This window comes from Narcine bancroftii, chromosome 5 (assembly GCF_036971445.1).
Source record: "Narcine bancroftii isolate sNarBan1 chromosome 5, sNarBan1.hap1, whole genome shotgun sequence".
Classification (NCBI taxonomy): Eukaryota; Metazoa; Chordata; class Chondrichthyes; order Torpediniformes; family Narcinidae; genus Narcine; species Narcine bancroftii.
In genome coordinates, this window is record NC_091473.1 from 111907464 (window position 1) to 111921799 (window position 14336).

Consider the following 14336-nt stretch of genomic DNA (forward strand, 5'->3'; position numbering starts at 1 on the left):
ATGAGACACAAAACTTATCAGATTCATGTAAAACAGCAATAATTACAGTGATACTAAAACAAGGGAAAGATCCACTCTCACCAGCGTCATATAGACCAATATCTTTGCTAAACACAGATTATAAGATAATAGCTAAACTATTAGCAAACAGATTAGCAGAACAGGTACCGAAAATGGTAAATTTAGACCAAACTGGATTTATCAAAAAAGACGCACAACAGACAATATTTGTAAATTTATTAACTTAATTCATGCAGTAGAAGGAAATAAAGCACCTGCAGTAGCAGTTGCTTTAGATGCAGAGAAGGCCTTCGACAGAGTAGAATGGAATTATTTGTTCAAAGTATTGCAAAAATTCAGTTTACCGGAGAAATATATTAATTGGATTAAAGCATTATATAAGGGACCGTTAGCAAAAGTGACAGTAAATGGACATGTATCAAAGCAATTTAACTTAAGCAGGTCAACGCGGCAGGGATGCCCACTATCACCATTATTGTTTGCGCTAGCTATAGAACCACTAGCAGAATCGATAAGAATAGATAATAATATAAAAGGAATAAAAATAAAGGACAGGGAATATAAAATCAGTCTATTTGCGGATGATGTGATAGTGTACTTAACAGAACCAGAACTATCAATAAAAGAACTATATAAGAAATTGAAGGAATATGGAGAAGTGTCGGGATACCAGATAAACGTAAATAAAAGTGAAGCAATGCCTATGAATAACGCGGATTTCTCAAAATTTAAGAAGGAATCCCCATTCAGATGGCAAATGCAGGCAATAAGATACCTAGGTGTACAAATAAACAAAAATCTAGGCCAATTATATAAACTCAATTACAATCCACCAATGAAAAAATTACAGGACGATTTAGAGCATTGGAAAGAGCTACCACTAACACTGATAGGAAGGATAAACTGTATTAAAATGAACATTTTTCCAAGGATACTTATACTTATTTCAGGCATTGCCAATACAACTAACAGAAAAATTCTTCAAAGAGTTAAAGAAAATAATAAGGAAATTTTTATGGAGAGGGGGGAAACCGAGGATAGCACTAGATAAATTAACAGAATGGTATAAACAAGGAGGCTTACAATTGCCAAACTTCAAAAATTATTATAGAGCCGCACAATTAAGGTACCTATCAGATTTTTATCAAACAAGGGAAAAACCAGACTGGACGAGATTAGAATTAGATAAAATAGGGGAAAAGATACCTGAACACATATTATATAAATGGGACGAAAAATTGGTACAACATAGAACTTCTCCAGTATTACACTATCTCCTCAATATATGGAAGAAGATTCATGTAGAAAGAAATAAAACAAATTATCAATTACCAAAACTAATATTGATGCAAAATAAGCTACTCCCTTTTACAATAGACAACCTATCCTTTAGAAAATGGGAAAAAAATGGGATTAAAAGAATAGAAAATTGTTTTTCAGGAAGTAGATTCTTATCCTTTGAACAAATGAGAGATAAGTACAATATAACTGGAGATACAGCGCTGGCATATTACCAACTGAGATCCTACTTGAAAGATAAATTAGGAAGCAATTTGAGTTTACCAGAGGGAAGTAACCTTGAATATGTGATTACAGATACAATGTTAATCAAAAGATTTATAACAAATATGTATATTAAACTGCAAGAAAAGGAGAATGAGGAAACAAATGGTAAAACTAAACAAAAATGGGAACAAGATTTAAATATAAAGATAAAAAAGGAAACATGGGAGAAATTATGTTCTGGAACGATGAGAAATACAATAAATACGAGGCTGCGTATGATACAATATAATTGGTTACACAGACTATACATTACACCGCAAAAGTTAAATAAATGGGACCCAACAGTATCTGATAGATGTTTTCGATGTAAAAAAGAAATGGGAACAACAATTCATGCAATCTGGACATGTGAGAGAGTAGAAAAGTTTTGGGATGATCTCAATCAGATATTAAATAAAATAACAGAAAACAATATACCAAAGAATCCAGAGATCTTTCTCCTAAGTAACATAAAAAATAAAGAATTTGGAATTGACTTGGAAGATGCACAAAAAAGATTTGTTAAGATAGCCCTAGCCGTAGCAAAAAAATGTATTATGTCAACCTGGAAATTGGAAGATAATTTGAAAATACAACAATGGTATATAGAAATGAATAAATGTATTCCATTAGAAAAAATAACATATAGTTTAAGAAATAATATTGAAATATTCGAACAAGTATGGGAGCCTTACATTAAATACAATAGCGAAAACCTACCGGGAACAAACATTACCTAAGTTGATGGAAGGAGAAGAAAAGAAAAGAATGGACTCAGTAGAATTTCTGGTGTATTTTTGTTGAATGACAACATTGTCTGACTGGCTTAATGCAACCTAGATTGTATACCTAAAATGGATGAGAGGGGGGGGGTGGGGGGGGTGGCTTGGGAGGAGGGAGGGGGGGGAGAAAAAGTCACTATATATGTGTGAAAAAGAAAAAGTGTATATCATGGCTAACGTGATATATGGTGTGAAAAATAAAAAATTTAAAAAAATTTAAAAAAAAAGAGAAAGACTCCAGGAGAGTATGGGTCTCAGCCATCTGGTCCACCACCTCCATGAGAAGGGGCATCAAAAGATGCATAAATTCTCTGTAAAATTCAGGAGGGAGCCCATCCTCCCCTGGAGATTCATTAGCTTGTAGCGAGCTCAGTGCTTTTTCTATTTCTATTTCTTCCTCCAAAAAGGGAATATCAAATCCTTCCTGTTCCCTTGGGTCCATTTGGCAATTCCAATTTAGACAAGAATTCATCTATTTTTTTCCAAAGTTACCATGGATTCAATTTTACACAGTTCCATATAAAACTTGTGGCTTATATGAAATCTTGCCTGCCCCATTTTGAATTGCATTAATTGTTCTCAAGGTTTCTTCCACCCTCAACTGCCAAGACAGGACTTTATGGGCTCTCTCCCCCAGCTCATATTACTTTGTTTAGATCTCAATATTGCTTTTTCTATTTTATGCATTTGCATTGTGTTGTACTTGAGCATTTTGTTGGTTAATATTCTAACCAGTAGTTATCAACCTTTTTTCTTCTACCTTAAACAATCCCTTACTAATCACAGAGCACCGATGGCATAGGGAATACTTAAAGTGGTATGTGAGTGGAAAGAAAAAGAGTGAGAACTACTGCTCTATACTTTCCTCTGAGCCTGACTTCTGGTTGTACTTTTCCAATTGGGTTATCTCTTGTTCCAATTCATTAGCCTCCCTCATATATTCTTTCCAAATACCTTTTGGTGTATCCAATTATTTGATCTCTCAAGAAAACTTTTAGCCTATATACTCTCAGTTTTATTTAAAAACTTCTATCATGAAACCTTGAATTAATTGAAGTTGCATTGATCAATGTGGTTCTCAGCAAGGATATAATCCTTGGATTCATCATAAGTTTTACATCTTGAGAACTTGCTTTGTTTGCATAGTATTTGTAAATTAATCTGATGGATGTATAATGTTCATATTATTGAAATTTTTTAAAAATTGCAATAAATTGTTGGTATGAATATAAGAAAAAAATTACCTCAATGATTTGTGAAAGCTCATCCCCAAAGAACTCTTTAAAATATTTGATATCTGAATATTGAACAGCATGAAGTGAGCCCCAGAATCCACAGGGACCAGGAGCATCAGGAACGTGTACAAGAAATAGCAGTACTGCATGGCCAATATCTAGCAGATATTCAAGCTCGTAACAGAGAATTGGAGGAGCAAAGAGATGGTAAGAAACAAAACTTGCCTTCGACCTGGGCTGAAATGAACCTTGCTCTCAGTTGCAGCATCTTCTTTGTATGGCAATTACTTTTCACAAAAGTGGAGTCTGATTATCATTCTCACTTAAAAGTATTAGTATCTCATTCTGAGTGATAATTTGTTATCTTTTGTTAACAGCCCTAATTAATATTGATGAATAAGTCAATTCTGACTTTAGAAATATTTCTCACCATCTACAAGAGTGTAATGGAATACTATGTAACATGAACAACATTGAAGTATTAAAAATAAACATCCTATGCACTTAAATATTCATTCCTTTAGCTACCATAGATCACTGTAGCACAGAAAACAAGCCATTTAGCCCTTCTCGTCTGTGCCAAAACATCACTCCGCTAGTCCCACTGACCTTCACCCATTCCATAACCCTCCAGACCTCTCCCATCCATGTATCTATCCAATTTATTGTTAGAAGTTAAGGTGACCCTACATTTACCATGTCAGATGGCAGCTTGTTATACACTCCCACCATTTTCTGAGTAAAGAAGTTCCCCTATTGTTCCCCAAAACCTTTCCTCTTTCTCCCTAAAGCCATGTTTTCTTGTATTTATCTCTCCTAATCTAAGTGGAAGGAGCCTACTCACATTTACTCTGTCTATAGCCCTCATAATTTTGTAAACCTCTATCAAATCTCCCCTCAATCTTCTACGCTCCAAGGAATAAACTCCTAACTTGTTTAATCTTTCCCTGTAACTCAACTCCTGAAGACCTAGCAACATCCTAATAAATCTTCTCTGCATTCTTCCAATTTTACTGATATTCTTCTTTTAGTTTGGTGTCCAGAACTGGACAGAATATTCCAAATGTGGCCTTACCATGTCTTGTACAACCTCACCATAACATTCCATCACCTGTACTCAATATTTAGATTTATGAAGGCCAAGATATAACCATATAACCACTTACAGCACAGAACAGGCCAGTTCGGCCCTACTAGTCCATGCCGTAACAAATTCCCACCTTCCTAGTCCCACTGACCAGCACCTGGTCCATACCCCTCCAGTCCCCTCCTCTCCATGTAACTATCCAGTCTTTCCTTAAATGTAACCAATGATTCCGCCTCGACCACGTCTTCCGGAAGCTCATTCCACATCCCTACCACCCTTTGCGTAAAGAAATTGCCAAAAGCTTTCTTTACAACCCTGTCAACCTGTGACACCATTTTCAGGGAATTAATTATCAGTATTCCCAGATTCCTTTGTTCCTCCGCACTCTTCAGAGCCCAACCATTGACTGTGTATATCCTACTTTGGTTTGTCCTTCCAAAATGCAACATCTCACACTTGCCTGCATTAAATTCCATCTGCAATTTTCTGGCCCATTTTTCCAGTTGGTCTAGATCCATCTGCAAGCTTTGAAAGCCTTCCTCACTGTCCACAACACCTCCAATCTTAAGACCCTTTTCCACTGGAACCTTGTCCCAAGAATTGATGGCCAATTTACTGGTTAAAGGTCCAGTGGAAAAAAGGAAACAGTCAGCACGTTTGCGTCAAATGGCGTAAAATCACACCAGGGATCACTTATATCCCTGATGTCAGCTGAAGCTGGTATGCTGATTCTTTGGCTTGGCTTCGTGGACGAAGATTTAGTGAGGGTGTAAAAAAGTCCACGTCAGCTGCAGGCTCGTTTGTGGCTGACAAGTCCGATGCGGGACAGGCAGACACGATTGCAGCGGTTGCAGGGGAAAATTGGTTGGTTGGGGTTGGGTGTTGGGTTTTTCCTCCTTTGCCTTTTGTCAGTGAGGTGGGCTCTGCGGTCTTCTTCAAAGGAGGTTGCTGCCCGCCAAACTGTGAGGCGCCAAGATGCACGGTTTGAGGCGTTATCAGCCCACTGGCGGTGGTCAATGTGGCAGGCACCAAGAGATTTCTTTAGGCAGTCCTTGTACCTTTTCTTTGGTGCACCTCTGTCACGGTGGCCAGTGGAGAGCTCGCCATATAACACGATCTTGGGAAGGCGATGGTCCTCCATTCTGGAGACGTGACCCATCCAGCGCAGCTGGATCTTCAGCAGCGTGGACTCGATGCTGTCGACCTCTGCCATCTCGAGTACTTCGACGTTAGGGATGTAAGCGCTCCAATGGATGTTGAGGATGGAGCGGAGACAACGCTGGTGGAAGCGTTCTAGGAGCCGTAGGTGGTGCCGGTAGAGGACCCATGATTCGGAGCCGAACAGGAGTGTGGGTATGACAACGGCTCTGTATACGCTAATCTTTGTGAGGTTTTTCAGTTGGTTGTTTTTCCAGACTCTTTTGTGTAGTCTTCCAAAGGCGCTATTTGCCTTGGCGAGTCTGTTGTCTATCTCATTGTCGATCCTTGCATCTGATGAAATGGTGCAGCCGAGATAGGTAAACTGGTTGACCGTTTTGAGTTTTGTGTGCCCGATGGAGATGTGGGGGGGCTGGTAATCATGGTGGGGAGCTGGCTGATGGAGGACCTCAGTTTTCTTCAGGCTGACTTCCAGGCCAAACATTTTGGCAGTTTCCGCAAAGCAGGACGTCAAGCGCTGAAGAGCTGGCTCTGAATGGGCAACTAAAGCGGCATCGTCTGCAAAGAGTAGTTCACGGACAAGTTTCTCTTGTGTCTTGGTGTGAGCTTGCAGGTGCCTCAGATTGAAGAGACTGCCATCCGTGCGGTACCGGATGTAAACAGCGTCTTCATTTCATTAAACCAGGATTAAACCAGTGGAAAAAGGACATTGCATTCCTTGGCTACTGTTGAAGGTAGACTCTCCTATCTCTGGGGATGACTTGTGGTCAGTGGGAAAGCAGTCTGTGTCCCAGTTAAAAAGTGGCCCAGTGGAAACAGCAAAAATTCCTTCTTTAATCAATAAAATTTCAGTACTGGCAATCTATAATGATGGGAACTCAGCCCCCATCTGTAATCTCCTGCACCAATGCACAGCTAAATACTGTTCCATCTTCAAATTCACCTTCAATGCCACAGTCAGAGGCTGGCTATCAAATAATGATGAAATGTGATACAGAAAGGAGAGTGAACATCTCGTGGTATGGTGCCAAGACCAATCTCTGTCAATACCAATAAGACAGAAGAGATAATCATTGATTTCAGGAGTGGGATCAGACACTACCTCCCATCCATGTCCATGGTGCTAAAATGGAAAGAATAGAGCTTCAAGTCCTTTGGAGTAAGCATTTCCAGTGACATGACCTGGACCATCCACATTGAAGAGACAGTCAAAAAAGTACAACAGCACCTCTACTTCGAAGATGTAGTAAGTTTTCTTGCCAGATGCACTATAGCATGGCATATGAGGAAAAGAATTTACAGAAAACAATTAATGTATCTCAGAACATTATCCAAACTTCCCTCCCCTACTTGGAATCCATCTATGTCTGTTGCCTGGGAAAGGCAGCCAGTGTCCTGAAGGACTAATCACACCCCTGACACACACTCTCCTCCCTCTTCTGATCAAGGAGAAGACTCAACAGTGTGAAATCATGCACTAACAGGCTTAATTCCCAGAGCAGTGCCTACCTTATTCAAATTTACTTTATTTTTCATTGTAATTTTGTACCCTGCAATTGTCCTCTTCTAATATATATGACTGTTAGAGTTGACCTGTTCTACTGCTCAGGGAAGAACTCTTCTCACTGCAGCAAGTATGATGTGACAAATAAACTTAAATGCCAGCAGTGTGAAAGATCAGAGATCCCCCCATGTGGCCTTCCTTTATTATTGCCAGATGAAGATCCCAATGATTGAACCTTATCGATGGTTGCATTAGTTCAAGAATGAGGCCTTATTTAGAGGCCATGAAAGAAATGGGTATTGCATTTTGCTTTTGTTAGCCACAGCCTTGTCTCCTTAATGTGCAATGATAAACATTACAACTGTTTACTTTTGAGGTGTAATTTTGTGTGTGTGTTTGCTTTTAAGAAATCTGTCACAGGTTGGAAGAGATCTCATCGAAAGAGTATTTTGCAATCCATGTTGAACAAATGTTACTGGAACTCAAGACTCAGGAGGAGAAGAATCAGCGTGCACTGGATGCTCTCCGAGAGCAGATTGAATTCCTTCAGAAGGACACAGCGTGCGTACAAATACAAACTAGAAATGCATAAATACAACCCAACAGCAGTTCTTCCCGTTGAGTTCCTCCGGCATCTTGTGTTGCTCCAAATTTCCAGCAGTCTTCCAAGTTTGCCAATATTGTTCTGTTAATATAATTAGTAAATTTTCCTTCTGACCTTCATTGCTTCAATTTTTTCATATAGTTTTGCTGTTTTTGTTGCAAGTGATCAGATTGTACTCCCTGGAGTTGAGAAGATTGAGAGGGGATCTCATAGAGACCTATAAAATTCTGGCAGGACTGGACAGAATGGATGCAGATGGGATGTTTCCAATGATGGGAAAATCCAGAACCCGGGGCCATGGTTTGAGGATAATAGGCAAACCATTTAGGACCGAGATGAGGAGGAATTTCTTTACTCAGAGGGTGGTGAATCTGTGGAATTTATTGCCAAAGAGGGCAGTGGAGGCAGGTTCATTAAATATATTTAAGAGGAAATTAGATATATTTCTTCAGTATAAGGGTATTAAAGGTTACGGAGAGAAGGCGGGGACGGGGTACTGAACTTTAAGATCAGCCATGATCTTGTTGAATGGCGGAGCAGGCTCGAAGGGTTGAATGACCTACTCCTGCTCCTATCTTCTATGTTTCTATGTTTCTAAAATACTGGTCTATATCTTTCTTGTAATGGAAATAAATTGTTAATTCTATGTGTGCAGACCAAAAGCTTAATGACAGATTTGGGATGCTAAATCTGATTTGTTCCAAAATTGCAGAGATCCATCTTGCTGATTTTTACTTTGAGAATTGACTGTCTTTGTGCCAGGTTAGACATGGTTAAGGTTAATAACCTGGTTAATCAGGAATTTTAGGATAATGGATATAAAGCAAAGTGCAAGGCAGGTTCATTTCAAAAAAATTTAAGTCATTGCATTTATTTTAAAATTATTTTCAAATAATTCATTTTTTAAAATCTTTAATTGTTTCAGAGACATTTAGACATTTAGAAACCATTAAATGACCTTCAATGCAGTTTGCAAAGGTTACGACATGGGGCGGACATTTGCTGGATCTCAAATCAAACCTTTGCATCACTATTGAAGGCCCTGTTGTTGATCAAGCGATTCTGCTTCAGGATCCAAATCTGCTGGCTTAATTTTCTGCAAAATATTTTAACTTTTAATAAAATGTTTAATATAATATTGGACAGTTTGCTAACAAATTAACTAATATTCATACCTGTAAATCAAAAGCACAATTGATGTTTGCAAATTAATTTATTAGCCTACGAATCACGATGTCCTATTGTGTCCAGGGTAATCACAAATTCCCGTCCTTGTGCAAATACTGCACTCCACCAGATGACTTTGATTAATAATGTGACCTAATTCACCATTTAAAACACCATTAATTGTAATTACTGTCTGAATTTTTTTCAGGAACATTTCATTCAGTGGCTTTTAGATGAGCCATGTGTAATCTCTATAGAACACCACACCACAGAAACAGACCCCTTTGGCCCTTCTAGTCTATGTCAAACTATTTTTTGCCTAGTTCCACTGATCTGCACCCTGTCAATAGCCATCTATACCTTTTCCATCTATGTACCTATCCAAATTCTTCTTAAATTTTAAAATTGAACCTGCGTTTATCACCTCAGCTGGCGGCTTGTTCCACTTTCAGTGAAGAAGTTCCCCCTCATGTTGCCCCTAAACTTTTCCACTTTCACCCTTTACCCATGTCTGCTGGTTTGTATCTCACCTATCCTCAGTAGAAAAAGCCTACCTATAATTACTCTGTCGATCTCCTTCATAATTTTAAATACCTCTATCAAATCTCTTCCAGGGAATAAAGTCCTTACTTGTTTAACCTTTCCCTGTAACTCTGTTCCTAAAGTCCAGGCAACATCTGAGTAAATCTTCTCTGCACTCATTCTATCTTATTGATATCTTTCTTGCAGTTAGGTGACCAAAACTGCACACAATATTCCAAATTTGGCCTCACCAATGTCTTTAACAACTTTACCATAACATTCCAGTTCCTATATTCAATACTTTGATTTATGAGGACCAATATGCCAAAAGCTCTCTTTATAACCCAATCCACCTGTGACACCACTTTCAGTGCCCTTCCATTTACTGTGAATATCCTTTCTTGGTTTGTCCTTCCAAATGTAACGCCTTCCACTTGTCTGCATTAAATTCCATCTGCCATTTTTCAGGACATTTTTCCAGCTGGTCCAGTTCCATCTGAAAGCTTTGAAAACCTTCTTCATTGTCCATAACACCTGCAATCTTTGTGCCATCTGAAAACTTGCTGATCCAATTTACCAACATTATCATCCAGATCATTGATTATAAATACAAATAACAATAGTCCCAGCACCAATCCCTGAGGCAAAACACTGGTTACAGGCCTCCTTTCTGAGAAGCAATCATCCACCACTACTTTCTGGCTTCTCCTGTCCAGCCATTGTGGAAACCAGTTCACTACTTCACCATGAATACCTAGCATCTGAACCTTCCTGACTAACTTCCCATGTAGAACTTTGTCAAAGGCCTTACTAAAGTCCATGTAGACAACATCCACATCCTTTCCTTTGTCAACTTTCCTGGTAAGTTCCTCAAATAAACTCTACAAGATTGGTCAAACTTGACCTACCATGCACAAAGTTACGTTGACTATCCCGAAACAGTTTTTGGCTCTCCAAATAACTGTTTATCCGATCTCTTAGAATACCTTCCAATAATTTACCTTGTACTGACAAAGGCTCAGCATCCTACAATTTCCAGGATAATTTGGAGCATTTTCTTTAAGCAATGTACCCTCCAATCCTCCAGCACCATACCTGTGGCTTAGATCTTAAATATTTCTGCCAGAGCCCCTGCAATTTCTACACCAGCCTTCCTCAAGATCTGATGGAATATCTTGTTAGGCCCTGGGGATTTATCCACATTTATTTGCTTTAAGAGAGCAAGCACTTCCTCCTCTTTAATCTGTATAGGTTCCATGACCTCACTGCTTGTTTTCCTTACTTCCCAGGACTCCATGCCTGTTTCCTGAATGAATACTGATGAAAAAATTGTCATTTAAAATCTCTCCCATTTCTTTGGACTCCATATAAAGCCATCTACTCTGATCTTCAAAGGGATTAATTTTGCCCCTTACTATCCTTTTGCTTTTAAGTATAACTGTTGAAAGCCTTAGGATTATGTTCACATTGTCTGCCAAAACAACCTCATGTCTTTTTTCTTGAGATTTTTCTTGCATTTTTTTATATGCCTCACATACTTAATTTGCACATTGTTGCCTATACCTGCTATACACCTTCCAAACCAGATCCCCAATATCCCCCGAAAGCCAAGATTCCCTATGCCTTCTAACCTTGCCTTTAATCTTGAAAGGAATAGACAAACTCTGCACTCTCAGCATTTCACATTTGAAGGATCTCCACGTACCTCGCACATTCTTGCCTGAATTCAACTTATCCCAATCAATACATTCTAGGTCCTTTCTCATTTCCTCAAAATAAGCCTCAACCTGAGGCCCAGACCTATCCTTCCCCATAATTAACTTGAAAATAATGCCATTATGATCACTGGATCCAAAATGTTCCCCTAGACATACTTCTGTCACCTGTCCTTTTTCATTCCACAATAGGAGATTCAATGATGCACTCTCTCCAGTTGGTACCTCTACATTATTGATTTGGAAAACTTTCCTGAACACATTTGACAAACTCCAAGCCATCCAGCCCTTTTGCAGTATGGGAGTTCCAGTTAATATGTGGTAAATTAAAATCCCCTACCATCACATCCTTGTTTCCTGCAACTGTCTGCTCTCTCTCTTCAGATATGCTCCTCAAATTCTCATCAATTCATATCAGTCTATAATTCAACCCATGAGCCTGGTCATGCCTTTTCCATTGCTCAGCTCCACCCATATAGCCTCAGTAGATGAGCCCTCTGATCTGCCCTGCCTGAGTACAGCTGTGATATTTTCCCTGACGAGAAGTGCCAGTTCTTCTCCTTTCATCCCTCCTTTCTATTGTATCCAAAGCAACAGAAGTCTGGAACATCGAGCTGCCAGTCCTGCCCCTCCTGCAACCAAGTTTCACTGATAGCCACAATGCCATAATTCCACATGCCAATCCACTCTAAGCTCATCTGCCTTGCATTGAAATAAATGCACTTTAGAAAATTTCCACCATGTACAATCCATTGATTTCTAACAGTGCATGCAATTTTCTCATCATCTTTTTCCCTCTTCCACTCCTCTCCTCTGGCACTCTGGTTCCCATCTATTTTAAACCCATTGGAGCAGTACTAGCAAACCTTCCTGCAAAAATATTAGTTCAGATGCAAACCATCCCGTCCAAACAGGTTCCACCTTCTCTAGAAGAGAGCTTAATGATCTAGAAACCTCAAGACATCCTTCCTGCACCAGGTCTTTAGCCACGTATTGAGCTGCCTTATCCTCCTATTTCTAATTTCACTAGGACATGGCATGGGCAATAATCCTGAGATCACAACCCTGGAGGACCTGTCCTTCAACCTAGCGTCTAACTCCCTGAATTTTCCTTACAGGACCTCCTCCCCCTTCCTACCCACGTCATTGGTCCCTCTTTGAACCATGACACTTGGCTGCTCACCCTCCCTCCTGAGATGCCATGAACCCAATCTGAGATATCTCAGACCATGGCGCCAGGGAAGCAACTTACCATCCAGGATATTCGATCTCTTCCACAGATGAGATATATTTCAAGTTACAAAAGGAAGTGAGGAAAGAGATTGCTGAGGCTTTGGCAATTATCTTTGTGTCCTCCCTGGCCACAGGGGAGATATCAGAGGATTGGAGAATGGCTTATGTGGTCCCCTTGTTTGCAAAAGGTAATGGGGAGAATCTGGGAATTATAGACCAATCAGTGGTGAGCAAACTATTGGAGAGAATTTTTGGTGACATGATTTATGAACATTGAGAGAAATCTTGGGGATGATCAGCTTTGTGAGGGATTAGGTCTTGTTTCACAAGCCTAATTCTGTTTTTTTGATAAAAACAATTGATATAATGTAATGTACTGTATCTGGATTGTAGTCAGGCATTTGTCAAGGTCCCCAATAGTGGACTCATTCCGAAAATCATGAGGCATGGAATCCATGGGACCTTGGCTGTGTAGATTCAGAATTGGGTTTCCTGCAAAAGCAAAGGGTAGTCATAGAATCATAGAACAGTATAGCACAGAAATGGGCCCTTTGGCCCTTATAGTCTGTGCTGAACCATTATTCTCCCTAGTCCCACTGACCTGCACCCCAACTATAGCCCTCCATATCCCTCCAATCCATATTCCTGTTCAAATTCTTCTTAAATGTTAAAATTGAGCCCACATTCACCACATCAGTTTGCAGCTCATTCCACAACTCTGTGTGAAGAAGTTTTCCCTAATATTTCCCTTCAGCTTTTCCTCCTTCACTCCAACCCATGTCCTCTGGTTTGTATCTCACCTACCATCAGAAATGGAACATATTCTGCTTGGAGGTCAGTGACTAGTGGAGTTTTGCAGGGATCTGTTCTGCAATGCCTGCTATTTGTGATTTTTATAAATGACTTATTGAAGTCGAGGGATGGGTCAATAAGTTTGCAGATGACACAAAGGTTAGAGGTATTGTGCATATTGAAAAAGGTTGTCGTAGGTTACATAGGATATAGACAGGATGCAGAGCTGGGCAGAAATGTGGCAGATGGAGTTCAATTCATATAACTCTTTTGGAGGGTTAATCTTGAAGGCAGAGTATATAGTTAATCTCAGGATCTTAATCGTGTGGAAGAACAGCAGGACATTGGGGTCCAAATACACAGATCTTTCAAAGTTGCTATGAAGGTTGATAAGAAAGAAGGCTGATGGTATGCTGGCCTCATTAGTTGGAGGATTGAATTCAAGAGTCGTGAAGTCATGTTTCAGCTCTGTAAAACTGGTTACACCACACTTGGTATATTGTGTTCTGTTCTGGTTGCCTCATTACAGGAAGGATATGTTTCTATGCAGTGGATGTAGTGATTTACCTGGGTTGGAGAACATGTCTTATGAAGCAAGATTAACAGAGCAAAGGCTTTTCTTTTTATAGAGAAGGATGAGAAGTGACTTAATGGACGTCTACAAGATTATGAGAGTCATCAATTGAGTGAATAGCCTGCACCTTTTTCTTAGGGTGAGGGTAGCAAATACCAGAGGACATCTGTACAAAAAGAGGGAGGAATGTTTAGGGGAGTTTTTTTTTTACACAGAGAATAGTGGGTGTCTGGAATATATTGCCATGTGTGGTTGTGGAGGCTGGTACAATAGGAGCATTTAAAAAAAGTCTTGAATGAGCGCATGAATGCAAGAAAAATAGAGGGTTAGGGTGTAAGGTAGGGTTTAGTTTGTTGAGTAGCTTTTTATAGGATGGTGCAATATTGTGGGCCGAAGG

At 39.5% G+C, this 14336-nt stretch overlaps 1 protein-coding gene across 1 annotated transcript in view; it reads left to right on the forward strand.

The window, feature by feature from the left end:
* Positions 1-14336, forward strand: part of ccdc17 (coiled-coil domain containing 17) — a 68966-nt gene that overhangs the window by 21700 nt on the left and 32930 nt on the right. The window contains exons 4-5 of the mRNA XM_069942365.1: positions 3661-3790; positions 7740-7893. Coding sequence (XP_069798466.1) covers positions 3661-3790; positions 7740-7893 — 284 coding nt within the window. The remainder of the gene's footprint in view (positions 1-3660; positions 3791-7739; positions 7894-14336) is intronic.